We start from the raw sequence: 22,703 nt of genomic DNA, 5'->3' as shown, positions 1-22,703 counted from the left end.
GTTTTTGGATGAACTGCCAAATCCTCAGATGGTAGTAGTTGGTGAACATATAGCATAAATATCATTCCTCCTTATTTGGTACTTAATACATTTGGGTTTTCTGTTCATCTGCGAAAAGTCTGGTTGCTGTCTCTTGTTCTTATGTATTGTGCTGCACTTTATAATCTTCTTATCCTCAACAGACTTGATGCCAAAATCAGTGTTAGAGCTCCCAACAGAATGACACCTCTTCAAATTCAGCCTTGTCTGGTATTTCACCTCAAATTGAGGAACTGAATGGTTATGGCACCTTTTCTTTACTTGGATTTCACACACTCCAGATGACAGGAATTGCATTCAAAAGGCAAAGCAAAGAGTTAGAATCTATTTTTGCAGAATCCAGTCAAGTATGACTTTCACATGCTTCTGTCCTGCAAAACATGTTTCTGAATGATCTATAGTTTCAAATTACTTTTAAACAAAATTTCCCCAAAACTTGCACTGTTGGTTCCTCACGCTATCAGGTAGGCCTCTATTGTAGGCAATAATATATTTTTTCTGACATCTTCATTTCTTTCCTTCTGTTAAGATTAAAAAGAAATATAAAAAATGCATGCCTTTCTGCAGTTTTTTTCTATAATGTCATTTATCTTATTCTGATTCTCCTGACAGTTTGTAATGCTTCCAGAGCTTACATTTCAAAGAACTTTTCAGCAATTCAATCTCCTTTTGGGTGCCATGATCCGGCCTTAATTCAGCCAGATGAAACATGGCCAAGGATTTTGAGGAGCAACAGAGATTTATTTCAGTACAGTTAAAGGTGGAATAAGCATCAGGCTGCCTCCACCTTCAGTAGTTCTGTAAGGTTTGGCTTAGCTCTTCTGAAGTTTCCTAAATGAGGTTGGCCACAGGTTGCATTGAATGTAATATATGCCCCCAAAACTGTTTTATCAGCATCTACGACAGCTGTATCAGCTTCATGAGAATCAAATTCAGTAATGGCAGAGGAGAAAATATTTTAGAAACCTTCATTGTCCCTTTTCTCTTCCTGGGATGAAAGTGCATGCAGCAGCAAATGGCAAAATCAGGGTTAAGTTTGTTGTAACTGAGGATGAGATCCTTGCTATGTCTACAAAAGTAGACAGCAACAGAAATGTTCTTTAGAACAGAAGAAGAAATTAGCAATCTATTTTTTTGTGACTAACAGAAATCCCTCTATGGCTGCCTATGCAACAGATTAAAGTTGATATTTAAAAATTATGCACTGAAAGCACATGGAAACACCATTTATAGTTATTGCTCAAAAACTTGGATGATCCTAAAAACATCATCAAGAAAGTGGTAAGAAATTTTACTTATTCTACCATTGTACACTAATTAAACTGTTTAGTGCAGAGATCAGCATAAATAAGGAATTAGCAAACAATGATGAGCATAGGATGATTTGTAATATCAGTACATTGATGCACTGGGCTCAGATACTGTAATTTGATTGGCAGCGCTTTATTAAGTTTTGGCAGCATTTAAGTAGACTGGGAGTGCTGTTATGAAGCTCAAGCACATTAATCCAAGCTCCAGCTCTCATTAATACTGATGAGTGAAGGCAGTTAATTGAATTATGTATGAAGTGCCGCTGATTAAATAATATTTCACTCCTTGCTATAGAATTAACTCTGCTTTATTAACAGCCACTGTTGTCTCTAATAGTGTATGTCAGAGGGACCTTTTCTCAGCCATCCGCTTTCATTTTTTTAACCATCTGTTCAGGTTGCTTATGTGTTTTAATCTTTTCCTATCGTATTCTACTTGTACTTGCCTTTGAAAGAACTATTTGAGATTTTCAGAAGTGTTGGTATGATACTGGGAGTCTGGAAGTCTTTTATTCCCTTATAGAAAAGGTTTAGATTAAATTTTTCAATTGATTTGTTCTCATTGACAGTGGAAAAGGATTCTACAGATTGTAGAAACATTTTTGATGCTGTCTTATGAATGAAATATAACAGTAACCGAATATTTGTTTTGCTATGTTGGTGATTTCACTTTTTTTTTTTTTTTTTTTTTTTTTTTTACTGTTTTGAAGTATTGCATATGGAACCGGGGACACACTGTTGATGAGGGAGAGAAGGGAAAAGTTCATGCACAGAATTCAAAGTCACAAAGAAATTGCAAAGCAGGGCTTCAGAAAATAAACTAATATTCTCTAAGGAACTCTACTGAACAACTACAAGAATTACTGTCTTCACCAGTTGGCAGATGTTTACAATTAATCTCAATGGAAAGACACCTGAAAGAGATCTCAGCTATTTAGCTGTTCAAAGACAACACAGCAAAACCTAATTAGGAAAGTGGCAATGGCTTATAAACAACAATAAAAGGCTCAACATTGTCAAGACACAGGAGTTACTCCTGGGCTATACTGTCAGAAGGCCAGATCATGGTGTTCTTTCAGCTTTGCAAAGAGATGCTATGAGTTGGCAAAACATTTGAAATTATGTTAACTGAAACTGTGTACTAAAATGTAAATTAAAGAATACAGAAAGCAATATGCAAAATGTAGAAAGTAACGGCTTTTAGTTAGAAATAAGTGTTTTTAAAATATGTAGTGTTGGAGGTCTGATAGAGAACTATTTTATTTTCAAAGCAGAAGATGCATACCTTTTCCATGATCAGCCTCAGAATATTCTAAGACTAATCTTTCAGGTGATTGTCCTATCCCTGGACCTATGTAAAAGGTTTTCAGTGAAAGAAAATGGAATACTGTAGTGCACAAGTGATGGTAACACTGAGAATTAGTGTTTTAGTATATCAAAACACACATGCAATGTTTTCACTATTTTTATGTTACTTTACATTCCATTTGTTTCATAAAGACAACTGAGGAACAGTCTTTTTAATGTGTATTTGTAGAATAGAAAGCCTAAAGCAAGTACTTTTTTATAGATATATTAGTGTGTTGTTTTTTTTAATTCCAATGCTTATACTTGTGTATCCCCAGAAATACAATTTTTCTAATTAAATTAAGTGGACGTTATAACCAGAAACCAAGATGGAAATGCTTATAAGATATTGTTTAATGAAAGTAAATCAGATATTTCTTAATTCAAACTGCAAGAATACCAACAATTAGGATCAGAGGGTACAGCAAGGCCTCTAATTAAGGTTATTCACTGCTTTGACACAATTTTCCCTTGGTACTCTAATTATGATGTACTAAAAGAAAATTTCAAGAATACAAACAATGCCTCTGAAACCCTGTTTCATGAAACAAGCTTGTATTTTGATATTGAGATGTCTTTTCCAAAACAGCTAAGTGATAAGTGATCTGCATGTACAGTTATGAATAATGGAAATGGTCTGTGGATGGTGCACTGAACTCAGAACCAGAAAATCTGGGTTCCTTTCTACTCATCTATGAAGTCTTGTATAATCTGTACTATAGATGCATATAACTGACATGCTAGTTTGAAGCAAGTCCTTTCTCAAGTGGGGATAATACTCGGTCTGTGTTACAACAGCTAGGAATATTCAATGGAGGGAGACAAAGACAGTTAAATCAGGGCTAAGGGTGAGATTTCTCTTAATTCACCAGGCAACTCAGTTATGGCATATACGAGTCTTTCAAAGAACAGAGGCGTACCCATAATGCTAGCTACTTGCCAAATAGGACTAATCTTCAATCTTCTACTGAAATATGATGGTGCCATAGCCAGACTAAAAAGCGAAAAATTCAGCTTTCACAGTACTTTAGAAAGACTAAATATCTTAATCAACAGAGAACAGGAGGTCCCCCTCGCAAGCTGTTGATGATTTCTATATTTAAAGGTTGGATCCAAGGAACTGAGTGCAAGGACCAAAGGCCCCATTAAAACTAGAGCTAGAAAATTTGTTTTTCAACTTAGAATCTGTGTCACTTTACCACTGCAAAGTTTGTCTTTTACTTTGGTAGATATATTTGGAAGAAGAAAGTTTATTGAAAACAGGAGACTGGATGATGAAATAACTTTACCTTGGAAAGTGCAGTCCCTATTGTTTGGGGATGAGGACTTCCAACACCAAGAACCATTGGCAAAGCCCATGTAAAAAAGGAAAAAATGGTTACCTCCAGAGGCCGGAAGCATGTATGCCCATAGAAAGTCCAGATGTAATTTTCAACCGCCTATGAAAATATTGATTTCAGTCACAGACTGAGGAACGGATGAGGAGGAGGCAGATAGCCATCTGTGGAGGAAGCTTTGCTTGCTTCTCATAGGTTCCAAAGATCATGAAGTGCTGTTGAGGGTGCCAGCTGAGCTGCTGCCATGAGCTGTTCCATCAAATAATCTCTGGGAAGTTTGCCTGTGAAGTCATAGCATACATCCCAAAACAAGTACCACTTGATATATCTTCACTATGAAAGCCTGCTGAGAAGCAGGTTTTCTTTCCAAAGATGTTCAGACTTCAGGCCTTCTATTGCCTGATATTATTGGGGGCAGGGCAGCATGTCTAGGGAGTTGTCAGTAGTACTATAAGTCTTAACACCTGGTGTTTTTTCTTTGATCATTTTGGACTGCCTATCAGGAACACTTCCACATGTCCCTCCACTAGAGGGAAATGGAACCCTCTTCATTCTTGAAGAGAACTGAATATTGAAGTTTTCTGCTCTTATGGGCACATTTTATACTGCTGAGTTCTCGTTGAACTAACCAGACACAAACTTTTTCATAACTAAGCTGTACGTTTTCTCCTTTCTGTGCTTTGAAGGAAGTTGCTCAAAAGTCTTATTAGCATAAACCAGCAGAGGGCCTGGTCTAAGCGACAAGGCTTTAACTAGTTGATTAACTGCAATATCTACAAAGTTGATTAGCTGATTAGCAGAAGTATCTACAAATTAGTTTCAACAGTACTCTAAGTCAGTAGCAGAAGGGCAAGAGGCCACACACTAAGAACTGTACTGTCTTGTGATCAGGCCATGACAGTGCAAAAACACTGCTGATAATTTTGACCTCACTGTAATTGTATATACAGGCTTCTATCAGAGGTAGCTTAAATATTGTGACATTCCTTAAGTACTTCCAATACTCTCTTTTGCTACTGAATGGCAATACCATGTAGAGTAGAGAAACGAAAGGGTATCTGAAAACCTCAAATATAAGAAGATAGCTGGTTTAAATATAAGTTCAAAACATAATTCTTTTGGTCAAAGATGCTTTGGGATGCTTTCAAAACAGGGAACCAACCTATTTTAATAAAGCATTTATAATCAGCTTGAAAATAGAGATTAGAATGGGAGCTACGTACTAGTCTAACATATTTATATATTATGCCCACCTAAAAACAAGAGGATAGTCATTTTCACTTATCTATTTTTACTTCTGTATCTCAGTACTATTATTTTGGCTGTGGTAGAATCCAAAAGGAATTCTCCAAAAACAGATTATTCCCCACACCTGTTATGCCAGGGCAAATATGAGGTAAAAAAACTGAAAAGAGACTTAGTCCCACAGCCTCTAAATTTAGAACAAGAAATACCTACAGAACACGGTGAACTCAGTAGGTGATTCATTTCCTGTAGAAGATGATTCCTAAAAGCTCAAGTATCTCCAGAAGGTCACTCCCACCTTCAGAAAACATACACAACAACTTATTTTTAGACTTCTGTAGAAATGCCTTGCCCACACAGTAAATTGGACATATGTTCTTGGATTTAGCTGCCAGTTTTGTTAAAGTTAAATTCTGGGCCTACTGTTTTTACTAAATAAAATTCCCATTTATTTCAGTCAAAGGAAAACCCCATTTTGCATAAAACTATTGCTCATGGACCTAGCAGTCAGAGCGAAGTCTGCTCTTGACGTTCTTAAACTTAATGGTGGGTTGTTGGTCCTCCTACAAGCCCATTCCTAACTTTAGATAGAGCAGCTGGAAAGGATCTTAGATTAAGTGCATGCTAACTTGCATTGCTAAATCAAAATGAAAGTGGTTAAGTCTCTTCCTTTTGCTCCTTTTGCTTTCATTTGCACAATATGGATATGCAGTTTCTGTAACCAAAATGTTACAAGAAAATCTTTCCTTTTCTGATTAGCCCTATTAGCTCTCCATTGTGTTTGCACAGGAGCACTGCAATAGTGGTTAGTTTATAGATGTGGGATATAAATACCCAAATTCCTATGATCTTTTATCAAATGAATTAATTGCAGTAGTAGATTCAGTACTAGTCTATTTCAATGTCTCTCCCTGGAAATCTTGTCTACCACAAAATCCCAGAGAAGATAGTCTTTAAAAATTAGTGTGCTTCATCCTTGATCATTATGATCTTTTCTTCCTCATTTGTTATCATTTTTTTAAAATTCATCTGTCATTGCCAGCTTCCTCTCAAAGTCTCTCAAGTTCACTGTTTACAGAACACTTGCGTTTATACTCTTAATTCAGTGGGCCCTCCTTTAAACATCACCAAATGGATTTTCTGTTGGTAAAAACATATGGAGTAATTTAATTTCAACTGAGTGAAAGAATTTTTTGCTCACCGGCTTCCAATGATAGAATATCGTAATTTCATCCATTGCTTCTAAACCAGATTCATAAATTAACAGCAACTGGCATGCGTATTTCATCTCTGCTCTCATTAGAAACATGTACAAAAGTTCTTATAGTGTTAATCTTAAAGTCGGCATGTACTTTTGTATATGAATGTGAAATTGGGCTGGTTTGTCAGTTGAAGGTTCAACAATCTACATTTGAAATTTAAAATCAGTCCAAATCCTGAATTACAACTATTGCTGAAAACATTGTTTTGGATTCAGTGCTCTAAATTGTTTACAAATGGCAGTGTACAAGCTATCCTAAAATAGTAGGAGCATTTTGAAGGTACATGAAGGCAACTGTGGTTCGGCATCACACAGTCTGGTACCTGAGAGCAATGAAACTGGAGGTAAAAAAATAAATCTGGAGTAAGAATTCTTGGGAAATAATTAAAAACAGGTAGACTAAAAGCTCTGGACAGGCATCACAAATTTCCAATATGGACCTATCTTTTTGCATCTGCAAATAAGACAATAGGCTTTTGCCAACTATTGCTTGGCTGACATTAATGTAGAATTAAATACTCATCACATTATCATATCATCCTGATTTCCTGTGGCTTATTTATAGAAAACAAAATTTTAAAAGCCCAAATCATTTCAGGAAAATATTCCCTGAAAATGTAAAACAACTAAAACAAAAAATTGCATAGATATGGTGACTGATTCTTGACAGGACAGAGATGGGAAAAGTTTTGCATCTCAATAGTTGTTCCAATTCTTAAAAGAAATAAAACCATGATAATTTATTTGTTCATCTTCATGCAAAGATGCCACTTAGCATTCAAGGAGCAATTTATTCATCTCCACATAAAATTCCACAGAACTAACCCTCATTTTATAGTATAATTTACATCTGCTGTTCAACTACTGGATTAATTTCTATCATAGATGTGTTTTCTGCTATTGTTACACAGCTGTAGATCTTATATAAGGAATGCTACAGATAAATGTTGTGTATGTTAAGCACCTCAGTGATAAATGTTAGAAATGTTTGAATTATATACATCTATGCATCAATATACATGCACACGTGCGTGTCTATATGCACACCAACTGCAGAGCCACATAGTAGAGTAATTCTGAGATGGGACTTGAAAAACACACCTAATTATCAGCATGAATAGAACAACTTAAACTCTTGTTAAGAGTTTAGTGAAATTTAATATCATGATCATCTCCTCGGCTTGCACTAGGCACTGGCTGGTTGGAGTTTTTGGCTGTTTAAGAGGAATAAAATACAAGAAGCAGAAATTGATCATTTCTTAGTGCAATGCCTAAAAAAACAGCTATTTCTGCTTATTCATTGGACTGGGCAGGTTTGCGAGCACCACCAGCTAGCTAATGTCTCTGCTGAAGCAACAGGCACTAACAGAGGTTCTCAGGATAAAAAGTCTAGCTGAGCTCATGGTAAGGTTAGACTAAAATTTGATCATTTTTGTTAAGCTTGATAGTGAATGTAGACTCCAGTCAATGAATAAATTTGGATGCTATCTCAGGCAGCCAATGAGGAGATGTAAATATATTTGGGATTATGTCCATTTACCATATGACATTTTCTACCTATTTAACAGTTACTTGCATGCAAAATGTGTCAGGAGAGAATGTAAAATAACGTGGCATTGTGAGATTGTCCTAACTCTAAATAGTTATGGGTATAGTGTTATCTTGGGGTCGCCGAAAATAGCTGTCAGGAAGCAAGGAGGACAGTTAGGGAGTCAAAACGTACCAAATTCGAAGATTCTCTGAATAAGGACACTTGAATCTAGTCCTATTTCTTACAGTTTTGCTGTAAAAGGAAAGTGCTTTGCTAAAATACAAATTTGTCTGCATGTTTAATGCTGCAGTATGGGGAGATTTTAGAAGTCACATTCAGTAAAAACTCCTTATAATCATAGAAGAATATATGCTGGGCTAGACAGCCTAATGCACTGTTTCCGACAGCGGATTCTGGATATAAAAGCAAATACATCAAGCCACAGAACAGGCTATTTGGAGGGAAGTGGAGCTTTCCTTTATGGACACAAAGACAGAAGTTCTTATGCTATTCCTTTTGTACAGAAAAGTATGACTAAAACTTTCATTTACTGTCTCTATACTGGGACAGCAAATGGCAGGGTTTTTGACAACTATTCTATTTATAAAAGTGCTAGGATCATCCAGAACGCAAAGAACAACCCAGTAACCCTTTTTACACCTCAATCCCTCAAACACAGTGTTTGCAGACAGGTCATGTTGCAAGATTGAGCATGCTATTTCTCTGCAAAGGCAAATATAACACAGAGGGTAACATTCTGTAGTTCAATGCAGTTTAGGAAATGTGACTGTAGGTGTGTGATCAGTAAGCAAAAATACATCTGTTAAATGGTTTTGAAAATATTTCCTTATTAAAGCCAGCTAACATTATTCCAACAACTTTGTGTTTAGGAGTCTGCAACTAAGAATCCCCCTTTCTCCAATTACGAACAGCACGCTCCACAAAATTCTCACTGTAAATATATGGCCCGGCAACAGTAGTATGTATTAAGTGCTGGAATGTGTCTTTATGTACATTATGCATGAAAACCAATGCAAGCTCATGTTGCAGAACAGGGTCAAGCAGGAAATTGAAAATTAAATGCCAGTATCTCAGTAACAGCTTCCTGAAGGGCGCATTAGGAACAGTTTACCAGAAATCTTCCCAGAAGGAGTTGAGAAACAAGAATACCTTTCACTTGAACCCATTTCTTCTGCCTTTGCTGCCGCATAGCAGTCATTTAACTTTCTCTGTATTTCCACTTAATATGTGGCAGGGTCTTAGGGGCAGGGGTTTAACTTACATGTATACTTCAGTTATTCACACCACTCAACCCCTACAAGAATAGAGAACAGTCTTCCAGGGACTAAATTCTCACTTAAAGATGATTTAGATACTTTGAAACTCTGCAGTGAGAATTACGACGGTCTTCAGGCACTGAATGATCCAGTAGGTGCCTACTGGGATCATCATATCTTCTTGGCTAAGAAAGTTGGATGCTAAATTCCCAGAGCCTTTGGGAGACTGTGCATCTTACCTACTTAGGTCCTTTCCCTTGTCCAGTTGTTTGCATTTTAAAGCATTTAAATAGGGTTTCTAGATCTGGCCATCAATCTTAAAATGCCACTGGGATTGCTAAACCACTTCTGAAACTGAAAACTGTTAAACAAAATTATCCTGTGTTTTAATCTGGACTTTCTAAATCAAGAAGTGTTGCTTATGAAACTGAGTAACTTTTCAGTATTTTAATATTCATGTTCTGGAGCTTCTTCATGTCTTTATCTTTGCAACCTAGTAGTGATTTAGGTAGAGTTTTGATGCAAAACCCACACAAATGTTAAGTGCTTATTATGTTTAATGGATACAAATAGCCATAAATACTCGTGACTTGATGTAACAACCTGGGAACATTTCTGTTATCTTCAATAAATATTTGTAGCTCTATATGCCTGCTTAACTGTGTATTGGTGCCTGCCTGAATGTACTAATAATTCAAATAAGGCTTTAAGAAGAGTAGTTACAGAGTCAGCAACAAAGGAGAAACAATGGTAAGGCAGGCAGAAACCTGAGCATCAGTAGTACAGGCAAAAAGCCTTATCTCTTTCATTTCAATGCAATTATGCCCCTTTAATCACTACTTTCCCTTTGGTCCTTCCCACAATTCCAACACTGTGTTTGCATTGAGTTAGATGCGTAGGAAGAGAGTCCTGTCTCTGCTCACAATTCGCATCTCATTTCACATCTCAGTAAATGTATCTTAATTTTTTATCTTTTTGGCCTCTTAACTATTATTTTACTTAAACTATGCATAGGAGTTTTATGAAAAATACTGTAAAACAAGTTGGGATACAGTGTTTAAAAGTCTATCTAAAAATTAATTTGCACTGGATGGCGTTCTTAACTGGGAAGCTATATCTAAACAATTGCCAGAATAATGTGACTGGCCTGAGACAGAGCCTGTTCAAGTCAAGTGGAAGACTTCCACTGATTTCACCAGACTCTGGGGTAAGGCACCATCTTCTTACCATTAAACTCTAGAATTAAAAAGCCACAAGTCCAGCCTCAAAGCAATATGCTTATAAACATGAAATTACAATGAGCAATAAAATCTTGAGAGATTAGTTTCTCTATTACTTTAATTTATACTCTTGTTAACCAATTTAGAATGCACATTAAAGTACCAGGTAATTCTAAAGATGTCAGTATCTGGATAATAGAGCCTGGTGAGGCCATGCAATGTAAGTGTTTCAGCCAAATCCCATTAAACTTCAGTCATTTATTTCCTCTTTATTTTAAGAAAGCCTAATTTAAAAGTAGGAAGAGAGCCATTTGAAGATGCCTAACTACTAGGTAGGAAAAGCTAAATGGAATCAGAACTCGCTCCTGGGAAATGGCCTAACATGCAATAGTGAATGGGTATTCTGTAGCCATGGCCTACATAGTCTTGGTTGAAAATACAGCTCAGAAAGCCTAACTACATCATCTGGGATGCTTTCTTCTATGTTATATGCTATATCCTGTAAGTCATACAGAACAGTTAAATCCCGCTGTTCTGAATTGGGACTAAAGCTGGGAATTCGCCATCCTTCATATCTGCATGTTGTAGAAAGGCAGCTGGGTCATGATAGAGCCTTAACTACATCTGAGCATCCTATTCACCCTATATGGTTAGTGCTCCGGTACCACTAGTGTGATCCCCAGTACAAAGGTTTATTCCTTCCATTTGGCCTCTCTCCCCATAAGAAATACAGGATACAGTATTAAAATGTGATATCCTGAAAATGCACATTATTAATGCAATTGCAGTGTAAACACTAGGAAAAAAAGAGGTGGATACCATACTGCACAGCTGCGTAAACAAGTTAATTTCACTCAAAGTAAAGAAGTTGGAGGGAGATTTTTCTTAAATATAGCTATCATAAAATGAATATAATCTTGTAAATATTGATAATTTTTAAAATTTTTAAAATTTTAAACTCATTTCTGATGTCCTTATCAAAGGGATGGAGCACTTGACTCAACAAGCAAATTCCACTGGTTTCAGTGGGAGCTATTTTCAGACATAAGTAAAAACACAATTTTCAAAACTAGCAGTGGCTGGCTTTTGTACAGACTACTGTGGCAAAGACTTGCTTTCCAATTATTATAGTGTTTTTTTTTTGTTTGTTTGTTTTAATAATGCCTGGATTCCAGAGACATTATTGAAATAAATACAACATAAAGTCTTCCTTGCAAGCAAAGAAGAAAGCTTTCATCTTTTTACCATCTGATGATTTTTACTGAATTACTGGTGTTTAAACGCTACTGCTTCTCAACTTTGGGGTTTTTGAATTGAAACATAGCGGCTGTGCAATTGGCTGCTGCTTGGCCTGCACATTTCCTCCTCTTCCTTTCTACTAAAGCTATGCCATACTGTGAGATAATGCCAAAACTTAACTGCAAGTAATCATGTAACTTTCATCAACTCTATTAAAAAGAGTCTTTGAAATAATGGGCATGAAGTAGGTATGCCAAATTCACAGTGCCAATCCAGTTGGCTACTGTTGCTTCTCTGTTGGGGCAGCTGTACTGCTTCATGTTAGGCAGCCAAAAGGCACAGGTTTCTCCAAAGGACCTGCAGGAACATCTTTTTTCTTTTATAATCAACAGCATGGTGACCCTAGGCAGACTAGCCTGATGATAACAGGCATCTCAACTGGTTGGTTAGTTCTCCCAGAGCCTGCATATTGTTACCTTGAACTCAGCTTGTCTTTTTCGTTACCTACAACTCATTTAATATTTGTAAAGTGACTTATCTTTATAAAGATCTTCATTTTCCACATAAATCCCCATAACTGAAGCTCCTGGTTATTAAAGACATACAGAAAATAAGTTAAAGGGAGGTCATAAGATGGTCCTAAAAAAAAATAATTTCTCCTTTGGGGGGCAACATCTATCAGCAATATGTTCTGGTGTCAAGTGAACGACTTCCAGCGTGACCTGGTTATTTGTGCCACATATTTCAATATTTTTCTCTTTCCACCAGATCCTGAAGGCTGTAGGCTGTGATGTTGTCTACATGCACTTGTGAATTATAGCAGTGCCATTTGCACAGCTGTAGTTAACGACCTGTCAGGTTTCCCATTATGATGTTATGCTGTTATTTTCAGGGTTTATGTCCTGACTATAAAGTTGGTGACTGCTTGGTCTGGAAACACTAATGCATTTTTGTACATTTTATAAATACGAAATGAAAAAGTGCCCTAATAAAAAAACACACTCTATTCAAAAAACAAAAAGTGGCAATTCTAAGTAATATTTTCACTTGTTGAAAAAAAAAACAATCAATAACATTAAGGAAGCTTCCTTTTTTTGGCCAGTCATTAATTCTAATGCGATTTACAGCTCTGAAAAGGGTCAGCAGGTAGCTGGAAATGCATTATGTAGGTGACTGTTTTAAGGTGAATTTCTTTGTAAGACATATGAAATGTCGTGGTGACTGCAAATAGCATGGACCTGCAAATACCATGGTGACATGATGTTATATGATAGCTGTATTTTAATGTGTGTAAGTAACAGCAGTAAAGTTTCGCCAAATAATTATTGCCCATACTCTTAGGCAGGCAGACACGGCAAATGATGAGCATGGATTTTGCTCCTGAATTTGTTCGATGGATGCACGGTTCAGTGAATTCACAACTGACCTTTTTAGAGAGGTGCTACATGAGGAGGAAATTTTCACTGAGTACAAATGAGTGGTTTTAGAGTATCAAGTCAATAGCAATCCCGTAATTGAAGAGTAATCCTATACATACATGTACACGCTGCTTTTGGAAATAAATCTCTTGCAGGCTACTGAATAAGTACTATGATATTACAGTCCTCTGATTCCGTATTTACAATTTAAATCATAGCCGTCTGTAAAGAAAGTACTTGCATATGGTATGGCAGATCTCCCTGTAGGTGTAAGTGTCATTTCCTTTTCTTTTTGACCTCTTTCTCCCTCAGGCAGGGGGATTGGATTTGACAAGGAAGTTTTGTAAGCAACAGTAAATCTTTCATTGATAAGAAGTAACCAAGAGAGCATGCTACAACAGACCATATGCAGTGTAATGGTGTGATCTTATTCCACAGAAGTTTATTTTAGTTATAGATAAGTGTGTGTATGCAATTAGTATTACTTTCCTCTGTATGACTTGGCAAATTCTACCCCAATGACACTAAATTGTACTAATAAGATGTACAAACTGAAAATGGCATGCTATATTAATAGGAAATCCTCAGTGGTGCTGGGTTCATCTCCCATGTAACACTCAGGAATAATCTCCCTGAAGACCGTGTAATAAGCTGATGTAAATATTCTCACCAAAATAAGAGATGGATTCCTAATTGTTACTTGCAAACTGTAACTCCTAAAATATACTTATCTTCATCAAAGTGCTTTACAAGAATGTTTTTGTAAGTGGGATAATGACAGGAGGAGTGGTGAGGATTTCATTAACTGTTTCCATGCTAAACTATGATCCCTCCCAGTTCTATTTCCCCACCCCCCCACAGTTTTCTAGGACTACCTAAGCAAACTTAAGATGCATCACTGTATCCCGTCTGTGATTAAATCCAATTATGTGCCATTACAAAAGAACAAATAAAAATAGTTTCTTGGTACTCTCAGTGACTTCTTTCTCTATAAGGAAAACTGGATTATTAAGTTAGAGAAGTTTTTTGGGTCTCTGAGATTGAATAGCCACCGATTCTTCTATCTGATTTCTTTGTGCTTCAATTCTGCTTCTCTAGGACATGGATACCATCAAACCCCTATTGCCAAAGGGTGATACAAACTACTGATACTACAACTACTGTGTAAAGAGTAGCCTGTCATGGCATAAGATAAGAGAAACTTATTGAATGTAACAATACATATACTCAGCGGCACCAACGTGCCGGAGCTTTGCTGGCTGGCACTTAAAATTGTTCTGAGCAATCCTTCAGACAAAGTAAGGATTTACAAGCTTTCAGCTATGACTTAGTCATGGACTACTGCTTTTATATTTAGCAGCTTGTCAAGAATACAATAAACCTTTTCCTCTATATACCAGTATTTATATTTAGAATTCCTTCCTTTGCTTTTAGAAAGAACCTAAGGAAAACACTCCTAGTATCAGCCTTATTGTTTCAGTGCAAACCCCCAAACTTTAGATGATAGGTCTAAGGTCCTGTACAGTGATGATATTTCTCTTAATTGTTCTTTCTTCTTATAACTCATACTAGTGTCACTGCAAGGTAAATAGAACAATTTCAAAAGAGTAGGAAAGAGGCATTTCAACTTCATCAAAAAGTAACTGGAGTTACTTTTCCCCAAATTGGCATCTGACCCAACAGTAAAGTGTGAGATACAGTAATTGACAAGGATCTGCAGATTAGTGCCTTGAAAATCTTCCGTATTAGGGGGGATATTGCTTGTGTCTTAGCAGAAGGAGCCTGCGGGTTCATTCAGCAGGAGAAGTACGAGACAGCTGGTAACACAGCAAGATACATCAGGCTATCCAGTGCAGTATTTGTTATAAAGGGAAGGCTTGACCTTTGCAGTACCTGACTGTGGCTAGAAATAGACAGGCAGACAACTTGAATCATTTGGTCTTGTCAGCATAATAAAGCAAAGTCCAAGACACATCTGTTACATGCGATTTTCATTCTGTGGATGTTAACTGTAAATTAGGAGAGGAACAACAGCAACAAAAAAAAGCAACCAAGAAAGGTAATTAGGCTGTTGATGGGAAAAGGGACTGGAGACGACTTCAGCAGAGAACTGTGGTCCAACCACAAATACAACAAGGTTTAAAATCTGAGATTTTCAGAGATCATTACTGTGCTTAGCTCACAATAGAATGCCCTGGAGAACTCTGTAATGCCTTGAGGTCCTGTATATCTTCCTCTGCATGGACTCAATATTTTGTTATAGTCTTCCTTTACTGCTAAGCAGAACTAATGGAGAAAGTGATAAAACGCTGAAGTTGCTTTCTTCTGATAAAGAAATATTCTACTTATTACTATCAAGCATAGAACATCTATAGACAGAAGGTTCTCTTTGATTCTGCCTGCCTACACTACCCACCACTGCAACATTAAAAGTCCACAGGCCACAGATGAGGGAAGAAATCAGATATGACTGGGCCAAATAGTTTATCGCAGTTTTTATAATGTAGTTTGAACAAGGAAATGTGACTAACACATACTTAACTCATCAGTCTCTTGTTTTATTCTCTTTCATCCTTGTCTTTCCTTCCTTTTGCCTTACTACCAGAAAGGGAGTTTCCAAAAACCCCTCATTGCCTGTCAGCCTTTGCATCTCTGGACAAAACACCATTCAGAAGGCTGTAGTGGCAGTTTTTCTTCCTGGTTTGAGGCTGACCACAGTTGTTAATTCAGGAAACAGTCTCTCAGAAAGCATCTAGGGATATTTCTAGGTAATTCAAAACTAGCTTGAAATAAGGAACCAATTAGAAGAAAATTTCCTGTGCAGATTGGAAAGCCACTGCAGAAGTTGGATATAGCTTTAAAAAAAAAAAAAAAAAAAAAAGACCATATTCCTATTTAATGCAACCATCTTTGTTGGCATGCCCTCGTAAGGGCTAGCCACTGACAACAGAAATGTCAGCAAACAGGGAGTTCATATCAGCCACAGTGGTTTGTGCCTTTGAAGTTTGTTTTGTGCTGCTTACACGGTAGATCAGAATTCAGGATTCAGCTTGGTTGACAAACCCAGGAAGGATCACTACCAAAGCTTTTAAGACGAAGCCCTTAATCCTGCTTAATTACTTAGAGTTACTGGACAGACAAAATACCACTGGGCTACAGCCAGATGAATGAGCACCTTGTGTGTTCTCACTGGAACTTGCTATGAAAGTGCTGACGAGCTGAGCAACGTACCCCTACTGCACATCCCAGAATGCTGTTAAATTTAAACTTTTGTTCAGGAGCAATTTCTTAAATGAATAAACAAATTCAATTTCTCACACATACAGCTTCACAATTAATGTCAGCTTTGATTTTTCTACTGCTGCTGTGATTGTTATTGAAGGAGAACATTGCAGATCACCACCCAAATCAAGTATCTCTCGTTATTTCTCCATCTATTCATGAAAGCAAGCAGATTCAGATTTGTATTAAAAGCAGGTAAATACATAAATCAACTCATGGTATTTATATTTGCTTAAAGCTTTGTGTAATCTAAAGTTCAGAGACACAGCTTGAGGTTTTTAAATACACCTTCTGCCATAAGGAACTATGGTATTGTTCTTAGTGGTATCAGTGACTTGCCAAGAGATGTTTCATCTCACAGTAAAATGTGAGCCACTACATAACACGAGTATTGGAGGATTTGCCAGGAAAATCTAGTGCACTAAACCTGTATCTGGAAAATTCAGAATTCAATTCAGACATAGTATCCAAAAAACCTTTCTTTTAGTAAGACTAAAAGTAGGCTAAACCTGGAGGCCAGGTTGTATCACATGGTATTATACTTCCTTGTGAAGGTATACTATTATGTAGAATCATAACCAGATCCCCATATGCTAAATTCCATTGATTTTCATATTTAAGTTCAGGGATAAATCAAACCATTGAGGTCTAAGTTGCCCTCTAACCAGCCTATTTATATCTTTAAGATAAAGACTCGAATTTTCAGGTTGATTCTTATGGTCTCAGTAAGCACAGTGCTGCTTACTCATGGGAGAAAGTGATAAAAATGATCTCAAACTCAATGCTGTAATTTGGTTTCAATTCAGAAGATGAGCAAATGATGCCATATCTGGTATTAAAAATGAGGCCATGAAGTGTCCACTGTCAATAATTTTCCTTTCTTCTTCCAAGTTAAAAGCAGTCAACTCACATGTTCCTTGCTGTTTTAAAATAATAGATGGTATCAATTAATTCAAAAGTGAGACTGGCTTTACTTTTTTGTTGTATTTGACTCCCATAAAACAAACAAAAAACACTACTTAGTTTCCTCTCTGGTTACGTTATTTGTAAACAGTGCATTTTTGCAGAATCACTGAAGTTTAAAAGAAAAGAAAATATCTAACACAAAATATATTTCCTTCAAGCTATCTTTAACTGACAACCAAAGCTGAAATATTGTACATACTAACCTAAGTTCCAATCAATAAATGAATGCTTTCCAGAATCTATGCTTTATCACCCTGCAGAAATGAAGTATTCCAATATATTGCTTTCTAAAACAAAGAATGCTATTATTGTTCCAATAAATAATTATATATGGCTGGTTAATTCTTCAGAGTTGGCACTAGACTGAATGATTTTGAGAGTGCATGCAGACTGTTTAAAATGCTATTGTAGCTCAGCATCACTGTTTTCACTGACAAGCAAAATGCACCAGACGGTGAAAATGCTACAGCCTCCTTAAGTCCCAAAATAAGACAAGAAGAAATGTTATAGTTAGTATAAAAGGGAGCAATGCAGGAGTAGCAATCAGTAGGTTTATGTTTTGTATTATGTAAGCAGACAAACTAGGTGATTACTGACCTCAACATATGAAATAAACTTTCTGAAAAGCTCATGCACTAAGCCATCCTCCAGTTACATAGGTGTTGAAGATGTCTGTGGGTGTGAAGTTTCGTACCTCAGTTTCAGGCCTTGGACAAATGGTTTGTGGTTCTTACAGTGACCTACCTGTCAAAGGTTAGTTTTGGACATGTACATATATTTGTAATTAAAAAGAAGTCTTAATGACCACACAAAAGAAACTGAAGACACTTGAACTGCCTGCACAGGCCACAGCAAAAGCATATTGATAGAGCAGGAATTTTAATACCAGGTTTTGACACTCATGACAAAAACTGTTGGATATTTCAGGCTTCTTTTTCATTGTAAATCACTACCGAATTCACACATTTCCTCCTTGGAGGGAATTTCTCAGTGCTTCACAAACGCTGGCCCCGTGTTCCTTTTGAGTCATTGTAGCTTTGCCAGCTGGTCTATGTTAGGGCATAATCCCATCAACAGCAGTCTAGCATGAGCAGCATTAATCTCTAGCAACTTCTTCCCTTTTACAGTACGAGTTACAAAAGGGACTATGAAAAACAGATTTCTCATCTCAGAGAAATGGGTAGCCTTTGATTTGGTGATCTGTAGCCAGTAATGAATCACCGCGGAATTAGATCTTTATCTGGAGTGAAAGTTGTTTTAAAACTTCTAGTATATGGAAGGAGAAGAAAATTATCTGCTTCAGCAAAATGGCTTCTTCCTCATAGCTAAGATTAGCATTATCACCATGTAAAGTAATTTCAGGCATGCTACGATTCAGTAAGGGTCACAAAAACAGTGTCTTCCCAGGGCAAGAAACACTCATGCCCTTCTATTAACATATATTCCACAAATTTGGTAACAGGATGGAGCTTTGGCAAGAGAAGTCTATGACCACAAATTAGATTTAACCACCTTTGTATTTTATACATACCACAGCACACTATTATGATGTTACCAAAAAAACACGAACACGATCAAGAGAATCAATACAGTCAGACACAAGAGTATCAAAGGTTATGAGCATGTATCTGAAGTACAAGAAATGGTACAGAGCAGTTTGAAATATTATTGCTTTTGTCACCCAGAAAATGCTTGCATGACTGCAATACACAACATATTGAAAGTCACAGCAAAGCTCAGCCAAACAAAAAATATAGCAAAAGTATTTTAACCCATCATGAACTACTTTGATATTCCATACAAAAAAGTCTGTGTAGTGAAAGTATGTAATATAGATTATTTGATTATTATGCAAATCACTAAGCTGAAAGAAGAGTACCCATTCTTCATCCTTGAACATTCCCTGAAGTTTAATTCAGAACCTAATTTGCATTCAATTAACATTTTAAAGCACTACCTCCTAGTTTGTTTGCCTGCATGATTTAAATCATAAGAGCAGTTCTTTGCTTTTAGGAACAGGTGAGAGAGAGAAAAGATCTCTGGTATGTACAGAGTCCCAGCTAGCCACTGATGCACCCTCCTTCCTGTGCTGAGCAACTCTGCACCCTTAGCAAGTAAGGCTTAGCACTAAGACAGACCTGAGCCACAGTTAGTATGAGAAAACTTAAAAACTTGACAGTCACCATCACTCTCTTCTCAGTTGAGCAGTGCAAGAAGGGGGGTTAAGAAGACACTGTGAGGGGCCTTGTAGCTCATCTCTGCTTATATCCTCTCCTAGCTGTGAGATACAAATCAGTGATTGTAAGCCACTGGTTGATAACATGTAATTTAAGCTGAGAATTCAAGATTCCGGGAAAAATAATGTGTGCCACTACAGGTGTTATGATTGGAAAGGGATTTAAAATAACGTTTCTAAAATGTGTCCCAGAATATACAGAGAGGGGAATGTAATGAAGTATGGTTTGATTTTATGAAATGCTCAAAAACAAATTTGTGCAGGATCCACAGCATTAGTTAGGACCTGAAATGCATCCAGAACAGTATTTGACTGAAAAACTTATGAGTGGAATATTCTAATATAGGCACTTTGTGGTATACTCAGCTGTATTTGTGTTGATCACATTGCTTACATTGACAAAAGATGCCAATTTTGAGCTGCAATGACAGAGGCTTGGACAAATACTCCTTTCTAATAGCTTTTGGGGCAGTAACTTTCAGCACAAGGACAGGACAAACAGCTGCAGAAGGGAAACATCTTTGCACATGGTTATAGCTGCTTGCTTCAGTGCGCACCAGTCAGCACCTTCAGCTATAGCTCCTCAGGCTGCCCATCAGCTATCATCTCTCAGGTGTTAATTAGCATCTCGTGTGAGATCTGATGTGTGCCTGCTAGCATTATGGATGAGCTTAATATGCACTAACATATCCTTTGTGATGTGTTTGTCTGAGATCATAGCCATAAAATAAATCATTGAAATGCTTTAAATGTGGTTGTCAAAGACTCCAAAGTTGCTGAAAAGAATTAGTTGTTTGTTCTGTAAAAAATTGTGGGAGTTCTCTCTTCTGCTGCAGCTCATAGGTTGTAGAGTTGAATTTGAAAGACATGCGACATTCTGCAGGGAAGGTGCCCCCAGATTACCCTTACTTTCTGCATGGCTATATCAGTGAGCTATTCATGATAGTCCTTCTGGACCAATTATTCTTGATTATGTATGCTAGGTTAGTCCAATATTTAACATGCATGGGTAATTCCAGGTTCTTTCAGAAAGGATGTCTTTCTTCACACTAGTCTAGAAAGTCTTCCATCTTGAATGTCTGAGTCATGACTGTTCCCTCCTGATTCTTCTAAGGATATTCAGCATGTTCCCAAGCCCAAACTTCACATGGTATTAAGACTGGAATACCACAAGCATTTACATGTTCTTCAAAGGTTACTATGATTTTCAGATTTTCTTCCCCACTGTTAACATTAGGAACTAAACACGAACATGCTGTAGTGTCTGACAGACCAAATGATTCTCAAGTAAACCTGAAAAGCATCTTTATATTGCATCGATATGTAATTAAACTCTGGGCTTGTAGATGTTGAGTTTTGTATGTGCTTTCTCATAAATTTCCATGCCAGAAACTTCTGCATTGAAATATTTCATCTAATTTGCACTAGTATTCCTATCAAGATAATCAACAGTTTGGATATTTCTAACGACTGTCAGATTGTATCTGTTGTCACAACAGTGAAAATATCTATGATAGATTAAATCAACAGACTCTTAGGAATAGTTCGTGTCGTGGCAAAGTACTAGTGCTAGTACATTCAGGAAATAAAGATCATGTAAGTTTTTATGATGCATTCAGGACAGAACTCGAAGTGCTATTTCAACTTATAATACATACCTAATATAAATAAATTAATACATGTTTGTCTCAATCACATTGAAAACGTATTGAACAAAATCAGTGAATGTCTCTGAGTATACAGTGCATACTGAGCAAGCAATGAATAGAAAATGAATATTGCTAAAGTTTCCTGTACACCCCCTCTAGTGGAAGCATCTAGTCAAATGGAACAGTAAAGGCCCAAAAAAGTAATTTTGTTTGAAAGGAAGAGTAAAATAATTTACAGAAATGGAGCACAAAAGATCACGTATCATATGAGGGTCAAAAACAAAATAAAAAGAAGTCTGTCTAAGAACAACTAGTACCTCAGGCAGCTTGAATCCTGAAATGTTAAGAGAGAGCTAGAAAAGAGCGAGCTAAGGCCTAATCAGTAATCAGAGCACAGGTTATTTAAGGAGCATGTATCATTAGGATTCATGGTACAAATGTTTTGGAGGAACTCTACCCGTATTGAGAATACTGGGCTATTGCTATCCTGAATTTCACTTCTATCAGGTAAATTCAGTTGGCATTGCTCATTTATATCCTTTTAGCTACCCACTGATTATTTGCTAAATAGTTTACTAAATCTTACTGAAGCCAAGTTAGGGTTTCGTCTTTTTTCCCCCCAGTGTTTCGTGGTTTGAAAACAAAAAACAGTGGAAATTTGCTTGCTAGGTTCATGTTTCAATTATGTTGCTTGTTGCTTTCCTAATATACTCTTATATTTGTAGAAATGGGATTGTCTAGAAGTGATAAAAGTGACATCAGATAAGCACAGGCCTGCTTTTCAGTCTTCCCTTTCTCTTTCCTATACGTAGAGCACATTCACTGTGAGAAAACAGGAATGTCATCAAAGCAATTTCTCATTCCCTGAAAACAGCTACAGTCTTCAGAGGATATATTGCTAAAACTTTTCTACCTTTAATGACGATATGTTGACTACCTGTGTACTTCACATCTTTGCAGTGCATTAAAAAACAAACCTAAAAAATCTACCCCATCCCAAACCCAACTATACTAATTCCAGTGGGGAAAAACATAAAGTAATTAAAATTAAAATGCACTTACCTGGAACAAAGCTTCCCTGGACCACCTCCTTATAAGCCCACCAGCCCTCATGGATTTTTGGTGAATTTTGTTGAGCTAGAAAGAAATAAACAAATCATAAAATTAACACAAGGCATAGGAAGTGTTTAATTACAAGAACTTTGGGAACTCTAAATAGAATATCATCTTCAACAGAGGAGCCATTCCTCAAGTTCCCAAATGATGTCTGTTCAATTTACTGAATTGTGTTAGTGCCTGTATCTTGGAGCACCTTGTCTCTGTTTCTCAGACAGTAAAATATACTT

At 36.8% G+C, this 22,703-nt stretch overlaps 2 protein-coding genes across 3 annotated transcripts in view; one reads left to right on the top strand and one right to left on the bottom strand.

The window, feature by feature from the left end:
* Positions 1-2,922, top strand: part of LOC311420889 (uncharacterized protein) — a 210,166-nt gene extending 207,244 nt beyond the window's left edge. Inside the window, exons 10-11 of the transcript XR_014684588.1 lie at positions 1,187-1,320; positions 2,060-2,922. The gene's annotated coding sequence lies outside the window, so the exon portion shown is untranslated. The remainder of the gene's footprint in view (positions 1-1,186; positions 1,321-2,059) is intronic.
* Positions 1-22,703, bottom strand: part of CA10 (carbonic anhydrase 10) — a 200,536-nt gene that overhangs the window by 140,686 nt on the left and 37,147 nt on the right. For both annotated transcript variants that reach the window (XM_084492226.1, XM_084492227.1), the window contains one exon: positions 22,420-22,494. In XM_084492226.1, the coding sequence (XP_084348352.1) occupies positions 22,420-22,494 (75 nt within the window). The remainder of the gene's footprint in view (positions 1-22,419; positions 22,495-22,703) is intronic.

Source organism: Aythya ferina (assembly GCF_964211825.1).
Source record: "Aythya ferina genome assembly, chromosome: 18".
In the NCBI taxonomy this organism is placed as follows: Eukaryota; Metazoa; Chordata; class Aves; order Anseriformes; family Anatidae; genus Aythya; species Aythya ferina.
The sequence above is the reverse complement of the archived record's forward strand: the minus strand, read 5'-3'. Positions and strand labels throughout refer to the sequence as shown.